Raw genomic sequence first — 19,153 nt, 5'->3', positions numbered from 1 at the left:
GGACATGGAGTCTGAATAGACCTTGTTCAAAACCCCCATTGAGGAAGCAGCCAGGCACAGCTGTGGCCAAAAGCTTGTTAGTGCCAGTTATGGCAGCAACCCAAGAACCCGCTGGGAGACACCGGTGGTGAGGGAAGCCGTCAAGCTGAAGAAGGGGACCTGTAGCAGACAGCAGACAGGTACTGGCAGGCAAAAAAGGCAGCAGCGGCTGCGGTTGCAGAAAGAAAATCCAGAGCATGGGAGGAGTTTGTAGAAGCTATGGAAAATGATTATCGGTCAGCTTCAAAGAGGTTCTGGAGAACCATCCAGCGGCTCAGGATGGGTCGGAGGAACTTTGCTCAAGCTGTGCTCAGCAAGGGTGGAGAAACTCTGACCTCTAATGGGAACATTGTCGGGAGGTGGAAGTAGCACTTTGAGGAACTCTTAAACCTGAGAGATATGCCTCCCTTACAGGTGTCATGGCCAGAGGCTTTCGGCTGTCAGAGTGCATTTCTCTGGTGGAAGTCACTGAGGTAACTGGTAAGCTCCACAGTGGCAAAGCACCGCAGATGGGTGAGATTCGCCAGGAACTGCTCAAGGCCCTGGATGTTGTAGGGCTGTCATGACTGACATGCCTCTGCAATGTTGCATGGACCTCGGGGACAGTGCTATTGGATTGGCAAACTGGAGTGGTGGTCTCTATCTTTAAGAAAGAGGACCGGAGAGTGTGTGCCAACTATCAGGATATCGCACTTCTCAGCCTCCCTGGGAAAGTCTATGCCAGGGTGCTGGAAAGGAGGCTCCGGCTAATAGTTGAACCTTGGACTGAAGAGGAACAATGCAGATTCTGCCCTGGCCATGGAACAGTGGACCAGCTTTTTACCCTCTCACAGATAACTAAAGGGGCATGGGAGTTTGCTAATCCAATCTACATGTGTTTTGTGGACTTGGAGAAGGCCTATGACCGTGTTCCCCGGGAAATTCTGTGGGAGGTGCTTAGGGAGTATGGGGTGCCGGGGCCACTGCTGCGGGCCATTCGATCCCTGTACACACGGAGCAAGAGCTGTGTCCGCATACTCTACATTATGTCAAGCCCGTTTAGTGTGTGTGTTGGGCCCCACCAAACTTGTGCCTTGTCTCCACTCCTGTTTGTGGTCTTCATGGACAGGTTATCAAGGTGCGAGGTCAGGAGGGCATTCTATGTGGGAGTCGGCAGGTGACGTCTCTGTTTTTTGCAGATGATGTTGTCCTTTTGGCGCCGTCACGTGGTTGCCTTCAACACGCACTGGAACGGTTTGCAGTGGAGTGTGAAGCAGTTGGGATGAGGATCAGCACTTCAAAGTCTGAGTCCATGGTTCTCTCACAGAAAAGGATAGCATGCCCCCTCCAGGTTAGAGGAGAGAATTTGCCCCAGGGGGAGGAGTTTAAGTATCTTGGGGTCTTGTTCACGAGTGACTGGAGAAGAGAGCGTGAGCTCAGCCGCAGACCGGGAGCAGCGGCAGCAGTAATGCGGTCGCTGTACCGGACTATAGTAGTAGTGAAGGGGGAGCTGAATCATAAGGCAAAACTCTCCATTTACTGGTCGATCTATGTCCCTACCATCACCTATGATCATGAATTTTGGGTAATGACCGAAAGAATAAGATCATGGATACAAGCAGCTGAAATGAGTTTTCTCCGCAGGGTGTTGGGACTCACTCTCCGTGATAGGGTGAGGAGTTCGGACATCCGGGAGGAACTCAAAGTAGACCCGCTACTCCTCCACATTGAGAGGAGCCAGTTGAGGTGGTTCGGGCATCTGATAAGGATGCTCCCTGGGCACCTCCCTTTAGAGATATACCAGGCACGGCTAACTGGGACGAGGCCCCGAGGTCAACCCAGGACCCGCTGGAGGGATTATATTTCACAGTTTGCCTGGGAACGCCTAGGGATCCCGCAGGCTTCGCTGGAGGAAGTTGCAGGGGACAGGAGCGGCTGGACCTCTCTGCTCTCCCTTTTTCCACTACGACCCTACTATGACAAGTAGTAAAGAAAATGGATAGATGGATTGATAGACCTTTCATCAGCATGTTCAGAAAAATTCCTCTGGAGGGTTTAGGAATTGGGGAGGGAAGACGCTGGAACACTAGGGGTTGTCATGAAATTAGTGATGTACCACGTTAGAAATTCACAATTTCTCACATTATAACATACTCAGCTTTTCTGACCTACATAGCAGTTGGAGCACAGTGTTGAGTGGATGGCCAAAAACAGTGTGTTGCATGGAGAACATCTGTGTTGTGGGGCCCAAAGGTGGCATGATGCTGAAGGACTCCATGTTGGCTGATCCCTGCACACACTGTCACATTTCCCCCATGCTGCCCTGGAACTTGCACAGTTGCACAGTTGCCCGCTGCCCAATAAAATTTCTTCTCCATTTGCTCTGCTTTGTTAAATCCAGCCTCATCAATATACGTAGATGTACTCTTGGGGTTTTGCTGGAGTCAGGTTCAAAGATTTTCTGAGAACAAATACTTACTGTATTAGAAAACGGTTGTACCACAGAGTATATGAAGGACAGAACAGTAAAACAGCATTTTCTTGCAGAACATCCAAGAAATCCATGTCAGAGGGAAATATTTAATGCTGTAACTTTACCGTTTCAAAGGTGTCAGTATGGAAAGTTACAGTGGAAAATTTCAGTAACTGACTTGTACATCCTGGTATCCCAATCCTTTCACTCCTTCACTGTTGCTTTCAAATGGGACTACACAGTCGTGTTTCTTCCACAATCTGTACCTTTGGAGGTATAGAAATGGTTCAGTGATCAATGGTTTTCAACTGACCTGGTCAATTCAATTGAGCACTACTCTGTTCCTACACTATTCTTTTCTGTTTTATATCTCTTCTGTTTTCTTTTGCCAAATAGTGTTGTTTACCAGAACCACACTGACAAATGCAGTTTCATCTTCAGGAGTAAGGAAATGTGGTTTACCACTCCTGTTGTGTGAAAACAAGTGAATAGTGTTAATGGTTTTTGGACATGAGCCTTTGTTTTGGGAGCTGATACCGTGGTTTGGGATGTGGATGGGGGGCTACTACTACCATTTTTTCTTCTTTTGGTCAGGAAAAACATTTTTCATAACATTGTTGTTTACAGTAAACACTGGTTTCTGACTGGTGAGTCTACAGTTAATCCTATGATTGCTTTCACCTGGTGGCCTGAGCTCTGAAATATCAGTTTTTTACACATGAAATTTGATCAGTGCTTAATCAGATATTATCGAGTGTTACTTTTGCATGTCAAGTATATGTAAAGTAGAGACAGCTGGTAGCGTAGTGGTTAGAGTTATTGCCTTTTGAGCTAGAGATTGTAGGTTCAATTCCTGCTTTAGGCTATAGAGCTCTTTAGCAAGCTCCTTACCTTAAATTGCTCTAGTAAGATAACCCACCTGTATAAATGGGTAAATATGTATAATCTTAACACTGTAAGTTGCTTTAGAGAAACACATCTCCTAAGTGAATGAATGGTGCTTGCATTTTGGTTCTCATGGTCCCTTTCTTTGGACATCTACTTATAGTATTTTTCATGAAAGCAGTTTCAGTGGGTAAATGATTCTGAAAAACTGTAATTATACTACATACCATCAGTTATTTATTTCCAGAGTGATAACTTGCTATGGATGCTGGAGAAACACATGGTGTGTTTCAGCAGATCTGAATCTCCATTATGTAGAGCAAAGAGAGACTGACAAAAGAGCAGTGTGATCTGAAGGACTTCAAATTATACTGAGTTGTCACAAATGTTATTTCATTACATTTTAATTTGGCATTTCAGAGGCCACATTGAAAATAACATAGAGTAAATTACATTAAAAATCTATTTGTTTAGATTTAAAGACCACAGTATGAACAGCTGAACTAGGCTTTATACAGTTCAGTATACAAGAACATCCATCCATCCATTCATCTTCCTCCGCTATCCGGGGCCGGGTCGCGGGGGCAAAAGTCCGAGCAGAGTCCTCCAGACTTCCCTCTCCCCGCACACCTCCTCCAGTTCCCCTGGGGAAACCCCAAGGCGTTCCCAGGCCAGCCGGGAGACGTAGTCTCTCCAACATGTCCTGGGTCTGCCGCGAGGCCTCCTCCCAGTGGGACATGCCCGGAACACCTCACCAGAGAGGCGTCCAGGAGGCATCCAGAACAGATGCCCGAGCCACCTCAACTGGCTCCTCTCGATGCGGAGGAGCAGCAGCTCTACTCCGAGCTTCTCCCGGGTGACTGAGCTCCTCACCCTGTCCCTAAGGGTGCGCCCAGCCACTCTGCGGAGGAAACTCATTTCTGCCGCTTGTATCCGCGATCTCATTCTTTCGGTCATGATCCAGAGCTCATGACCATAGGTGAGGGTAGGAACGTAGATTGACCGGTAAATTGAGAGCTTCGCCTTACTGCTCAGCTCCCTCTTCACCACAACAGATGGTACAATGACTGCATTACTGCAGACGCCGCACCGATCCGTCTGTCAACCTGCCGCTCCATTTTTCCCCCACTCGTGAACAAGACCCCAAGATACTTAAACTCCTCCACTTGAGGGAGCGGCTCCCCCCTAACCCGGAGAGGGCAATCCACCTTTTTCCGACTGAGAACCATGGCCTCGGATTTGGAGGTGCTGATTCTCATCCCCGCCGCTTCGCACTCGGCTGCAAACCTCCCCAGTGCACGCTGCAAGTCTTGATTTGATGAAGCCAACAGGACCACATCGTCCGCAAAAAGCAGAGACAAGATCCTGCGGCCACCAAAACAGACACTCTCCGTTCACTGGCTGCGCCTAGGAATTCTGTCCATGAAGATAATGAACAGAATCGGTGACAAAGGGCAGCCCTGGCGGAGTCCAACATGCACAGGGAACAGGTCTGACTTACTGCCAGCAATGCAAACCAAGCTCCTGCTCCGGTCATACAGGGAACGAACAGCTCGTAGCAGCAAGCCCCGAACCCCATAATCCCGAAGTACCTCCCACAGGATGCCACGAGGGACACGGTCGAATGCCTTCTCCAGGTCCACAAAACACATATGGACTGGTTGGGCAAACTCCCACGAACCCTCCAACACCCTAGTGAGGGTATAGAGCTGGTCCAGTGTTCCACGGCCAGGGCGAAAACCGCATTGCTCCTCCTGAATCCGAGGTTCGACTATCGGTCGGATTCTCCTTTCCAGTACCCTGGCATAGACTTTCCCAGGGAGGCTAAGGAGTGTGATCCCCCTGTAGTTGGAACACAATCTCCTGTCCCCCTTCTTAAAAAGAGGGACCACCACCCCGGTCTGCCAGTCCAGAGGCACCGTTCCTGAGCTCCACGCGATGCTGCAGAGGCGTGTCAGCCAAAACAGCCCCACAACATTCAGAGACTTTAGAAACTTGGGGCGGATCTCATCCACCCCCGGAGCCTTGCCACCGAGGAGTTTTTTGACTACCTCAGCAACTTCAGCCAGGGTAATGGACAAGTCCCCCTCAGAGTCCCCGGCCTCAGCTTCCTCTACAGAAGGCGTGTCAGAGGGATTAAGGAGATCCTCAAAGTACTCCTTCCACCGCCCGAGGACATCCTCAGCTGAGGTCAGCAGTGCACCACTTCCACTGTAAACAGTGTTTGTGGAACACCGCTTCCCCCCTCTGAGTCGCCGGACGGTTTGCCAGAATCTCTTTGAGGCCGACCGAAAGTTTTCTTCCATGGCCTCACCGAACTCCTCCCAAGCCCGAGTTTTTGCCGCGGCGACTGCCAGAGCCACGTTCCGTTTGGCCCGTTGGTACCTGTCAGCTGCTTCAGGGGTCCCATGAGCCAGCCAGGCCCGATAGAACTCCTTCTTCAGTTTGACTGCATCCCTTACCTCCGGTGTCCACCACCGTGTTCGGGGATTGCCACCGTGACAGGTGCCGGAGACCTTATGGCCGCAGCTCCGAACCGCCGCCCCGACAATGGAGGCATGGAACATAGTCCATTCAGACTCAATGTCCCCCACCTCCCTCGGGACCTGGTTGAAGCTCTGTCGGAGGTGGGAGTTGAAGACCCCTCTGACAGGGGCCTCCGCCAAACGTTCCCAACAGACCCTCACTATACGTTTGGGCTTGCCAGGTCTGTTCAGCTTTTTCCCCCGCCATCGAATCCAACTCACCACCAGGTGGTGATCAGTTGACAGCTCAGCCCCTCTCTTCACCCGAGTGTCCAAGACATATGGCCGAAGATCAGAAGAAACGACTACAAAGTCGATCATCGACCTCCGACCTAGGGTGTCCTGGTGCCAAGTGCACTGGTGGACACCCTTATACATGAACATGGTGTTTGTTATGGATAAACCGTGACTAGCACAGAAATCCAATAACAACTCACCGCTCGGGTTCAGATCAGGGAGGCCGTTCCTCCCAATCACGCCCCTCCAGGTGTCACTGTCGCTGCCCACGTGGGCGTTAAAGTCCCCCAGTAGAACAACAGAGTCCCCAGTGGGAGCGCTTTCCAGCACACCCTCCAGGGACTCCAAAAAGGCCGGGTACTCTACACTGTCGCTAGGCGCATAAGCACAAACGACAGTGAGAGACCGTTCCCTGACCCGAAAGCGCAGGGAGATGACCCTCTCATTCACCGGGGTAGACTCCAACACATGGCAGCTAAACTGCGGGGCTATTAATAAGCCCACACCTGCCCGCCGCCTCTCACCCTGGGCAACGCCAGAATAGTGGAGAGTCCACCCTCGATCGAGTAGAGTGGTTCCAGAACCCAAGCTGTGAGTGGAAGTGAGCCCGACTATATCTAAACGGTATCTCTCAACCTCCCGCACCAGCTCAGGCTCCTTCCCCGCCAGTGAGGTGACATTCCAAGTCCCAAAAACCAGAGTTGGCGCCCAAGGTTTGGGTTGGCCAGGCACTTGGCCCTGACCAATGCCCAAATCACAATGCACCGGCCCCTTATGGTCTCTCCGGCAGGTGGTGAGCCCACCGAAGAGCGGCTCCACGTCATGGCTAAGGGCTGAGCCCGACCAGGCCCCGTGGGCATAGACATGGCCACCAGGCGCTCGCATGCGAGCCCCCCCCCAAGGCCTGGCTCCAGGGTGGGGCCCCGGTGACCCCATACCGGGCGGGGTAAACGAAAGCCTTGGTTTTAGTTTCTTCATAAGGGGCTTTTGAACCGCACTTTGTCTCATCTGTCATCCAAGACCTGTTTGCCATGGGAGACCCTACCAGGGGTATATAGCCCCAGGCAACATAGCTCCTGGAGTCATTCAGGCACTCAAACCCCTCCACCACGGTAAGGTGGCGGTTCACGGAGGGGATACAGGAACATATAAAAATTAAAATATACACCTCTGTCTGCACATTCTCTATCAGTGAGGCAAGTTTAGTAGCATTATTTCAAGGTTAAAAAAATACAAGTGTGAAATATTTTGAGACTAAAAGAATTGGGGGGGGATCTACATACATACTATACTAGTAATTGCTCTTCACTGGTTCCAAAGAGCACTGCACAGTGACTCCATTATTTGTAAACCTGTATACAATTTTTTTATTCATCAGAATGATTTCATTCAGTTTTGAAAGTTTTCCCTTTCTGTATGAGGTGTAATAAAGTCTGATGTTGTGTACCAAACCAGCAACTGCACAGAAGAGGTTTCACTTTGGGACTGAAAGAGTACTGTCATGTTCCCAAATAGATTTGTCTCTACAAAGGCAGGCCTCCCAGCTGGGTCGACAGCCCCCTTTTCCTATGCTGCTGAATAATTTCTGTGGAATCATTATGATGCCTGTTGACTTACTCCTACATGCTATAGCATTAAGCAGATGCCTCTCTAAATGACAAATTTGCAGCTGTGGCTCTCAGAAAACAGGAACTTGCCATAACCATAAAATTCAAATTTAACAAAGTTAAATCTTCAATTTTCACTGACTTCTGTTGACCAGATGATTTACAAATTGTGGGTCACCTTCGTAAGAGGTACTGTAGTGCTCATACTTCTGGCTTTCATTATTATTATTATCATTATTATTATTATTATTATTATTATTATTAGATGCATAAAATTAGTGGATGTGGAACCTTCACTCCTATATCTGCTGTCTGTTGAAAACACAAAATTATTTATGTTTGGCTGACAAATTTATCTTGCGTATTTTACTGTAGCTATTTAAGGGTGAGACCTCTGGTACAGCAACAAGTTCCATGGTGAGACCTGAACCAGCCATCTTGAGATCAAAAGTTGAAATCTTTAACCACTAGATTTTGCAATGTTTGAAGCCAGTGTAGATAATCTATAATTCAAAATATATTTAATATTTTTTGATACTACACTGCAGGTTATAAAAGGTTTTAATCCTTAAGGTTATAATCCTAGGGGGTGCGGTGGCGCAGTGGGTTGGGCCACAGTTCTTCTCTCCGGTGGGTCTGGGGTTCGAGTCCCGCTTGGGGTGTCTTGCGACGGACTGGCGTCCCGTCCTGGGTGTGTCCCCTCCAGCCTTACGCCCTGTGTTGCCGGGTTAGGCTCCGGTTCCCTGTGACCCCGTATAGGATAAGCGGCTCTGAAAATGTGTGTGTGTTATAATCCTTACTCTTATATAGGTAGGCTTACTTTTGTGCAGTACAGTTTTAAATAGTACACACACACACTGGCTGAAACCGCTTGTCTCAATCGAGGTTGCGACAAACGGGAGCCTAACCCGGCAACATGGGGGGGTCAGACCCACCAGAGAGCGTGCACTAAGCAACATACAGTTGTTTACAGAACTATTCAACAGGGCATTGTACTGTATCAGCTGAGTAAGTATGAACTTTAGCTCAAGGAGGTTACAGCAAGAGCAGTGATTCAAGCCCAAACCAAGGACCTTCAGACTGCAATGTAACAGCTGTAACCTCTACACTACCTGCTGTGTTATGTTAGGGTTGCTCTGTCTATCTTTGGTCTGCTTAGTGAGAACTCATGGTCTCATGGTCTTTATATCTGCAGGGAAAGCCTACGCTCCGGAGTTCTACTATGACACCTACAGCCCACTGTGGCAGAACCGGCCTCGCGTCTACTCTTACAAGCTGCAGTGGACCCAGATGAACCCCAACGCGGTGGACCGCATCATGGCCTACCGCCTGGGAATCCGCCAGGTAAGAGCATGTTGTCTCCCTTTTTGTCTTCCTGTCCTTAATTAGGAGCATTGTGCTCAAGGTGAAGTCTCCGGCTCTCTTAGGGGTGGAAGTCGAACTCTCACATCTGCGTTACCGGGAGATCACCAGTGCTATCAGGGCTTTCATGTCTACAAAAGAAACTTGCACATTTGCTGCTGTTATTTTACTTGGCGACAATCCAAGATTAACTGTCTCAAAGTTCTTTTTTAAAAAGGAAAACATTGATCGGTGATGTTGCAGTTTGTATTAGGTTTGTGTGATATTACTCCTTTCACTGATTTTGTCTTAAAGAGCTTATTCAGAAATTCTAATTCACTTCAATATTTTGAAACCACTACACCCATCATATTTCACTCTACAAAGCACACATGCACTGTGCTATTAGAGGCTTTGTGTAGCATTACTAAGAAATAGTTGGTTTTCTTGTGGAAGAAATGTATCCATCTTAATAAACTTAAGGAAAACAGTGACACCGCTAAGTGGCAAAACTTTATGTTTTTGAGACAAGTGTGTATTTTTGTTCAAGAATGTTTCATATAAGTGTCTGATGCAAGCCATTGTAGTGAATAAAATACTCACAACAGAAGTAAATAACCATTCGATGGGCAAAGATGCCTTTGAACTGAATAATCGGTCCATTGTATAAAGAAAGGGTATATGCAGTGGTTCTTGAAAGTTTGTGAAACCTTTAAATTTTCTCTATTTCTGCCTAAAATGTGATCAGATTTTCATGAAAATCCTAAAACTAGATAGGGAACTCAATTAAACAAAGGAGGCACAAACATTATACTTGTTAATATATTAATTGAGGAAAATGATCCAATGTTACATATCTGTATGTGGCAAAAGCATGTAAACCTGTAGGATTATCAGTTCATTTGAAGGGGGAAATTAGAGTGAGGTGTTTCAGTCAATGGGATGACCATCAGGGATGAGTGAGGGAGGCCCTCCCTTATTTAAATAACAGAAATCTGGGGCTTTACTGTCAATGTCTGACCTTCACAACACAGGATAGTAGAAGTGTGTCATGACTTCAACAAAGGAGATTTCCAAGGACCTCAGAAAATAAGCTGCTGATGCTCACCAGGCTGAAAAAGGTTAGAAATCCATTTCTAAAGAATTTGGACTCCAAAACTCCACTGCCAGGCATAATGTGTACAAATGGAGGAAATTATACACCATTGTTACCCTCCCCAGGAAGAGTCGACCAACAAAGATCACACCAACAGCAAGACGTGTAATGAATAGTCCAGGAGGTCACAAAGAAACCCAGGGTAACATGTAAGGAACGAAAGGCCTCTCTTGCATTGGCTAATCTCAGTGTTCATTAGTCCACCATCAGGAGAATACTGAACAATGGTGTGCATGGCAGGGTTGTAAGGAAAAAGCCACTACTCTCCAAAAAGAACGCTTCTGCCCATCTACAACTTGCTAAAGACCACGTGGATAAGCCAGAAGGCTATTGGAAGAATGATGTTCTGTGGACAGATGAGACCTGAAAAGAAATTTTTGGCTTGAATGAGAAGTGTTATGTTTGACAAAAGGCAAACACTGCATTCCAGCATAACAACCTTATTCCATCTGTGAAACATGGTGGTGGCAGTATCATGGTTTGGACCTCTGGACCAGAACAGCTTGCCATCATTGATGGAACTATGAATTCTGAATTCTATTAGCAAATTCTACAGGAAAATGTCAGGGTATTCATCTGTGAACTGAAACTCAGGAGAAGGTGGGTCATGCAGGAAGCTAACCACCCTAAACACACAAGTCGTTCAACCAAAGAATGTTTAAAGCAGCAGAAAATTAATGTTTTAGAATGGCCGAGTCAAATTCCTGACTTTAATCCCATATAAATGTTGTAGAAGGACCTGAAGCAGGCAGTTCATGCAAGGAAGCTCACCTACATCCCTGAGTTGAAGCTGTTCTGTAAGGAGGAATGGGCTAAAATTCCTCCAAGCAGATGTTCAGGACTTGTCAACAGTTACTGGAAACCTTTAGTTGCAATTATTGCTACACAAGGCGGTCACAGCAGTTAGTGAGAGCAAAGGTTCACTTACTTTCATACAGATATGTAACACTGGGTCATTTTCTTCAATAAATAAGTGAACAAGTACAGACACCCCTCAACTTGCGCAAATAGACTGTTCTTCAACCCCTTACATAAGCCGAAATTTGCCTATGTTGGATTCCTCCTCCCCCGCTTGTTACAGAGCCAAGCCTTCTCATTTCCTTTGCATTTGTTGCAAACACAAAAAATAACACAAAAAATTACACAATTCTCTAATAAATGTTGGACATATTATATGCTTTAATTAGACATATGCCTAGTCAATTTATATATTCATATATATATATTTTTTACATTTCTCTAAAGCATAAATTTCATTTAAAAAAAAAAAAAAAAGACTACTACATGTAGTCCACATATGATATTGTACTGTGCGTGCTTACCTTCGATCTAGTCGTATGCCGGCACACAAGAGGGTGCTGCTTCCTGCATTATATAAGGGCTAAGTGTAATCCTCTAATGATAGAAAGATGCTATTTATGTCAGAAGTCTTGCAATGCATTTGAACACATCATCACTTATGTAACCTAGGGTCACTGGGTGTCTTGGGTCTTTCAACATCAGACTCCCTTACCATGGCAACGTGATGAGGGTTGATCAGACCCCAGCCTGTATTCAGGTAGGGTAACATTGAACCCTGTGGTCACGTCTTCTGATCTACAGACCTCTAGATTCCCTATCTGCAGCCTCAGTAACAGCTTTTATGAGCAACACGCTATAAGCCGTATACAGTGACTTCCCTGCAAAGTCCCTATAACCTACTTCAATGGGCATACATTAATCTCCAGCCTTTCAAAAGGCACTCCTGCACCACCTCCTCATTTCTTCTTTTTCTTCTCATTTGCCTCCTTCCTGCATTCTTCCCATGAGACTGTAATCTCAAACACCATTACTTGACTAGAAGCTTCATACAATAGAACAGTATTCAGTCTTAGAGACACCACGGTGATGGTGATCAGAAGTCTAGTTGCTGATCAACTGCCAGTCTCATGCTCTCAGCTTGGACTGGTACTGGCTGCTGATTGTACGCTTTTATCCTTCCTGAAAAATACTTTGGCCTGCTTTTCCAGTCGGGAGGTCCTACTGTGTACATTCTCCACACTGATAGACTCTGCTTCAGCCTTAAGCACCTAGTCATGGTGCCAACGATAGCACCCCTCACTTCTTCTGCTGCTGACAGCATGTTCCAGTGTCCCTCTCTTTGAACATAATAAGCTTGGTGGAGAATCATCTTTTCCGCAACTGAAAAGGTTACACGGACAAGGCAACAATATAAATTTAAAAAAAAAATATAGATACATTTCAAGAAGAGAAGAAAGCAAAGAGGAAGATGGCGTGGAAGGAATTATATTTGGATCATAATTATATTTCAACACAAAATGGAATATACAATGTTAACATAACAGGAGCTGATTGATCCTCTGGGTAAAGTGTTCAATTAAATGTTCAGTTAGGTAATGCAGTGGAGAAGAATTGAAAAGAATAGGTTTGATTTGGCCCACTGAGTCCAGACTTGAACATTTAGGTAAATGCACAATTCCTACAGCACCCCAACAATGCAAGATTTTTCCAAAGGCACCATTGTTATCTTGTCTTTATATTCTTGCCTTCACCATTGTCACCAAATCCCAGTCTCCCTCATGTGTAGATTGCACTGGTCATTTTTCCAACTGTCATGGTGCATTAGAGCAACACGTACATGAGGGATAGCAATCTTCTGCAGAGCTGCCACATAGCTGGTTGTGCAGAACAAAACTGAGATTAGTAAAGTGGGTTAGGACTAGTAAACCAAGTGTTATAGGTTCAGGTCAGGGAAAATTCTGGCTGTTGTATGTTGGAAACACTGTCTAATTTAAGGGACTAGTTCATATGAAAACATGTAACTATACAGGACCTGAGTATAGAGCGGTTCGTCGGCAGGGCGTTTGAGCCCAAGGCCGGGAAAAATCTTTCTTCTTTTCACATTGCTGTTAACAGGGTCTCGTGTGTGTTACTATATTTGGCTTTAAGTTTTTTTTTGTTTTTACTCTCGTAACCATGGCACTAAAGCATAAATGTGATGCAAGTTACTGTGATGCATCAAAGAAAAGGAAAACGATCACAGTTGAAACTAAAGTGTAAATAATAAAGCGATTGGAAAAAGGTGAAATGCCAACGAACATTGCAAAAGCGTTAGGCTACAGTCAGTCAAGGATCGGAACACTTTTAAAAGACACAAAAATAATGGAGCATGTAAGAAGCTCTGTCTCTATGTCTTTCTCTCTTTATTATAAATGCTGTAGTAACATTTATTATCTCTTTCTGTGTCTCTCTCTCTATTAAAAGTTATTATATTCATCATCATTATTAGTATTATTATTATGTTAAAGATGTTATCATGTATCCGGAAGTGTTTCTTTAATGTTTGTTTATGCATATACTATACACTAAGGCAAATATTTTACTAACTGGCGTTAGACATGAACTGTACCTGACTAACAGAACTCGTTCGTGATCTGGATACTGCCTGTACTGTTGCGTGCTATCATAATATAAGGCTCCGTCCAACTCATCCTAACGTGGGATGTCCGCTTCACACAACTTTTGTGAACTCCTGAAGAGCTGGCCGAGTTCAGAGGTGTCAGTGAAAACACTGGAGCAACTTGCTCACTTCACTGAACTGCCACACAGCAAAAAGCAAAGATGATCAGACTATCTTGCATTAGATTTTCATCCCTTTTCTGTTCTCCTGCTTTATCTTGTACAGTATATTATGGGATGTTTGCTTGTACTGTTTTTTGAACAGACCACTGAGATACGTTTGTGTCATGAAAGATTACGTCTTGGAGATGTCGTGCCATGTTGGCAAGTCCATAAATGTATTACTTTTAGAATTGAATTAGCCGACACACAGGAACTGCTTCTGTTTGAACACCATGCAACTCAAGTCATACATTGTGTTTGGCATAGGAAGCATAATATTCTGAACATCTAAGAATTTATTGAAATAGAATATGTACACTAGTAGTTCTGCAGAAACAAGGGAAAGCTTGCAGTGAAGAAAAGGAACCATACATGTGCATAATGGTTTGACTCTTTTCCTTCAGCATCATCACTTAATTCCCACAGCTATAGCCTGTGCTCTGTGACACTGTCACTGTGCTATAAATAGTGTGGAATATTTACCCAGCATGCACCAGTTCAGATCATTCTCACATGTTAACCAGAGGACAGAGCCGTGTCCCTAGGGCCTCATACACCCATCTGCACATTCTGGTTGCAGTTGTACAGTAGCTACTAAATAAAATGTCATTGTATCTAATTTTCTTACTCAGTTGTGAAAATTACAAACCATCTGTATGCTTCAACTACACAAATAATTCATGGGACATTTTTGACATGTTTCCCTAGTATTTGGCTGGCAGTCTTCAGTATTTACTTAGCTATCCAAAAAACCTCAGCAGGAAGGATATTTGTTCAGCCGAATGTCAAGGTCATGCTCTGCTATGGGGGGTGGGGTCCTCAAAGAAAGTCAATTAAGCATTTGCACATGTACTTCCGATGGACTCATGCAGTAAAACGACAACCCGTGTTGAACTTTTTTTTATTTCATATAAAAATTTGTTCAGTTACAAATCGAGCAAACATGATTTCATATATGAATGAAACACATGGCATAGTGAATAATTCCCAAGATCGGCTCCCATGTGGTGCACATACAGTGCTAGTCCTAGAACTTTCTTCTTCTTCTTCTTCTTCTTCTTCTTCTTCTTCTTCTTCTTCTTCTTATTCTTCTCCTTTTTATTATTATTATTATTATTATTATTATTATTATTATTAGAATTATTACTATGATTATTATTATTATTATAACTTTTGCTTGAGGGACAGCAGGTTGCATAGCGGTTATAGCTGCTGCCTTTGGACTTAAGCTTGCAGGTCTGAATCCCACCTCCATATGTAGTACCCTTGAACAAGGTACATACCCAAAATGGCTCCTGTGAAAGTTACCCAGCTGTATAAATGGGTAAATAATTGTAAGTTGTATCAGCTTAATGAGTAAACTGATTTATTTTTGTTTTTTAAGCATTAGCTGTTTTGGATCTTACTGGATTGTCGAAATGAGTTCCAGATTTAAGATCACTGAGCAATATTACTAGGAGCATTGAGAATCCTTAGTGCCGGTCAATATTTAACAAGCATAGAGGCGTTCCCGTGGTCTCTGTTGTGCGAAAATCAGCCAGCAGGTCCAAGCACAAGCAATGGTCTGAAAGCAAATTAGGAGACTGTCAAATTGTGTGAGCAGAATCCCTAACTCGGCATTGTCACATCTGCCTCCGTGACCTGCAGCAGTTCTTTTATGGTAATGGCTGTGCTTGATGACTGTCCCACCTTCTTACGATTAAGTTCTACAGTTTCCTTGCTTACTTTACTGTGCTCCCTCCTCCCTTTCTGGTCTTTTACCTTTATGAGTGGGAACGAAAGCTTCACCTTGCTTCTGCTGGCCTTCCACTCTTTGAGTAACCGAGCGTTGATGGCATTTTGAGTACCTCCACTGCACTGCTAACCTGGCCCAGGTTCATGTTGAATTATCTAAGCTGATGCTTTCCATAACCTTGCTCTCCATCTCTTCTGCAGCCTCTTGATTACCGGGCACCTCTCAGAAAGCTTTTCTCAAGTTTCTTCTACATGTTGCTGCTCAGGCAATAAATATTGTCTTTCAATCCTTGTCATTGAAAGGAAAAGCATTTTGTCTTATTTTGCCCTCTGGGATTGTTATAGGGGCCTTTATTTTGAGGGCTCTCATTGTTTTGGAAGGATAAAATAAAAGAAACAGCAAATTGTTGCCTGTGGAAAAGGCAAGAACAGAAGAAAGCATGCAATTCCACAAGGCACACACTCAAGGACTAAGGCACATCTTGGTTTATTTTGCCTTTTAATTTCAAGGACCTTCTTTACTACCTGGAAAATATGTCTTCTGTTCTCTTTGGTGAGTGCTACTAGGCAGCTTGAAGGTTTGTTCTTAATTATAGCTGACAACTGCTTTGTGTTCACAGCTAGTAATAATTAGGAAAAATGCTAACAAATGTTTTCTGAAGAAAAAAACCCACATTTGGGCACTGCTTTATTGAAATTATTTTCTCTAAACAAAATGATTTCTATTATAGGTAAGAAAGGTTTCCTTGTATCATTCATTGTGATGTTGTAATTTAAGGATCTCAAAAATATACATCAGTTAGTGCTGCCCAAGAAAGGCCACTGCAGAGTCTGGAACGTTATGGACAAGTGTATCAGCCATATTCATCCAACCTTTAGTACTGGGAGTAGCTTAACTCAGCCATGGGTACATGCAAGCCATGAGCTCTGCATTAAATGAGATAATTCACCACACTTTATTGGCATTCAGTGCTCATTATTGAATTTTTCTACTATCACAATGTCATTTCGTATGACCTATAATTGGTCACGGGAAGGCACAGCATGTTATGATTAAAGAATAATTCTGCCATGCTTTCTGTCTGTAGAGCAGGTGTGGTGTCTTTCTAACTCACGTGGTTTGTTGTTTTCATTTTTGAGGAGCTGGAACTGTAGTCACTTCAAGCTTTCAAAGTCTTTGAAAGAAAGGAACAGGGTTCCAGAACTGAGTACAAACTATAATCTGAACCAGATTTGCCTTCTTATCATCAAAAGTGGGTCTCATTAGCATCCAGGAGGCAAGACAAAGGCTGATGGGAAATAATGCCACTGCTACTTGGAACAGGGAAGTATAATGTCAATGGCAGTCACCAGCACAACTGTTCCCATGCATATAGTCACCCCCCCCAGTCAGCCCACACTTCCGTCATATTTATTGCTTCCCAGGATTCAGAGCCAATCCCAACCTGTGCTCGATGCTTAATTCGCCCTTCCGTCTCACCTCCCATCACCTTCACACATGTCACCACTCAGCTGCTACCACCAGGGTCCTCGCCTGTTCATAATGACATCACGCAGCTTGATTTATTCCTTGTCAGATTTGTCATTGCTGTCGGCCACCCACTGGTGCTGAAAGTCAACACTAAGTACACAGTGACCCTCCCCCTTTCCTTTCCCTCTCTGGAATCTGTCAAAAGTAATGGCTAATCATGCGTCATGATCTGCCTTGCTGTTAGTTATTGCTGCAGGTAACCAGGAAGAATATTTCACTTTACAGGGGTTCTTCTCACAGTGATTCCTAAAATGAGCATGGCTACTTTTGTTAAAGATGGCTTTTAAAATGACATACCCTTGTGGCTATAAGGCTGGGAGCTGCAAGACATTTGTCAAGCAAATGTATGCTTTTTGCAATTTTAAGTGTAGGAAATAGTTAAGATTTCACATGTAGTTCTTTAGCATTTACTCATTCATCTGACACTTTTCTCCAAGTTGAGGTTCAGCTTAGAGTAAACATAAGTACATTTTGAGCCATTAAAACAAACACACACCAGATTTTTCCCTTTATGTTATTTCCCCGGGACAAAAAAAAAGTGTGTTTCTGGTGTCTCTTGTTGTCCTATATGTTGATTTCAGTACTATGTATTGTTCAGTTCACACACATATATAAATTTATATGATGATGTTGGACATGCCATTGAGTTCAGGGTCATAGCAATTGTATCAGTTGTGTACTTTGCAAGGCAAGTGGAACAGAAGTAGTTTGCCAGGGCCTTCTTCCATGCTTGTCTGATGGAGGAAAACCAAGAGACATTCATGTAAACTCTCCACACCCTTAGCAGGACTTGAAACCCACACCCACCTGGCAGCTCAGGTGGTGGCTGTACCATGCGTGCGTGTAAATGCCCTCATATATATAAATGTATGCCTGTAAAAGTGGAGCCATTTATTACAAACAGGCAGGGGTACTTACTGTACTTCAGTATGTACAAGGAAGTGAAACTACCATGTGGTGCCTTAGTTTGCAGAGATGGCACAAATTTCCAGAGTCTTTCTTTCCATATCCAGCTGCAAAGGAGTTCACCTGGCAGGAGCTGAAGGGGAACAAAAGTGGGAAAACGGCAGAAGGACAGAAAACTAATTTGCAGCGGTACCTCCAGGTTAACAGCTGTACAAATAAGATAAGGGACAAAAAGGAAATTAGTGATGGAATTCAGCAGAAAAGCTCACTTTACATCTGGGTCTTGATTCCGATGGACAGCTTGAGTGTCCGAGGCCCAAGCTGTATGGGTCTGTGCTGAAGGCAGAGGAGCGTCAGGGTTCACCACATGCTCACATCCTGCGTGACATGCTTGTTACCGCCATTCCTTTCTTTGCGTGTTTTGCCGCAGCCGGCTGCGCAGGTCTTGCTGCTTTCCACTTGGTCTTGACATTTCGAGGGCACAGTGCAACGCAGAGTAGGCATCACCTCTGACAGGGCCATTGACTCAGACAGCTCAGCATGGCTTTCCACTGTCCCTCTACAACTGAGGAGCTGATGCCTAGTGCACCTCAGTACATCAGTCCCCTAGAGAGCACTTTGTTGGTTGTTGTTGCTTGTTCTACAGGGGCCACATTTTATTTAGCCTTTTCCCTTACATTTTACACAGGGTTTATGTGTTTGTTTTTGACCAAAGCAATTCAGAATAAAAAAGACTTGGGAGCAACATCTGCAGAGCCCCAGGGAATCAAACCTCAAACCCATAACCCCCTAGAGTGTTATAAAACACCCATTAAGACAGAATATTGGATTCAAAGGGATTTCAAAAGGATTTTCATTTCGTCAGAAGGAGAGATCACAGGTCCGGTGTTTAAACTGCCACTCGGCCTACAACACCTGACAGACTGAGATGTGCACTACCGAGCTGGCTGTCCATATTGCTCACCATGCAGCCTGTGTTCTTCTTCTGTGCGCTATATTTAATGGACTTGTTCGGTGACTTAGCTAATGCAATTATGTGTTTACGCAAAATATGGGCTAGGTTGTATTTATAGATTATGATTACAAAGCTTTAAAAATTTGATTGATAATTGCTTTTTA

The 19,153-nt window shown here is 44.6% G+C and overlaps 1 protein-coding gene across 3 annotated transcripts in view; it reads left to right on the top strand.

Moving 5' to 3' along the window:
* mdga2a (MAM domain containing glycosylphosphatidylinositol anchor 2a) overlaps window positions 1-19,153 on the top strand; it is a 240,961-nt gene that overhangs the window by 180,347 nt on the left and 41,461 nt on the right. For all 3 annotated transcript variants that reach the window (XM_018764196.2, XM_018764195.2, XM_018764194.2), the window contains exon 10: window positions 8,941-9,089. In XM_018764196.2, coding sequence (XP_018619712.1) covers window positions 8,941-9,089 — 149 coding nt within the window. The remainder of the gene's footprint in view (window positions 1-8,940; window positions 9,090-19,153) is intronic.

Source organism: Scleropages formosus, chromosome 15 (genome assembly GCF_900964775.1).
Source record: "Scleropages formosus chromosome 15, fSclFor1.1, whole genome shotgun sequence".
NCBI classification, from domain to species: Eukaryota; Metazoa; Chordata; class Actinopteri; order Osteoglossiformes; family Osteoglossidae; genus Scleropages; species Scleropages formosus.
The sequence above is the reverse complement of the archived record's forward strand: the minus strand, read 5'-3'. Positions and strand labels throughout refer to the sequence as shown.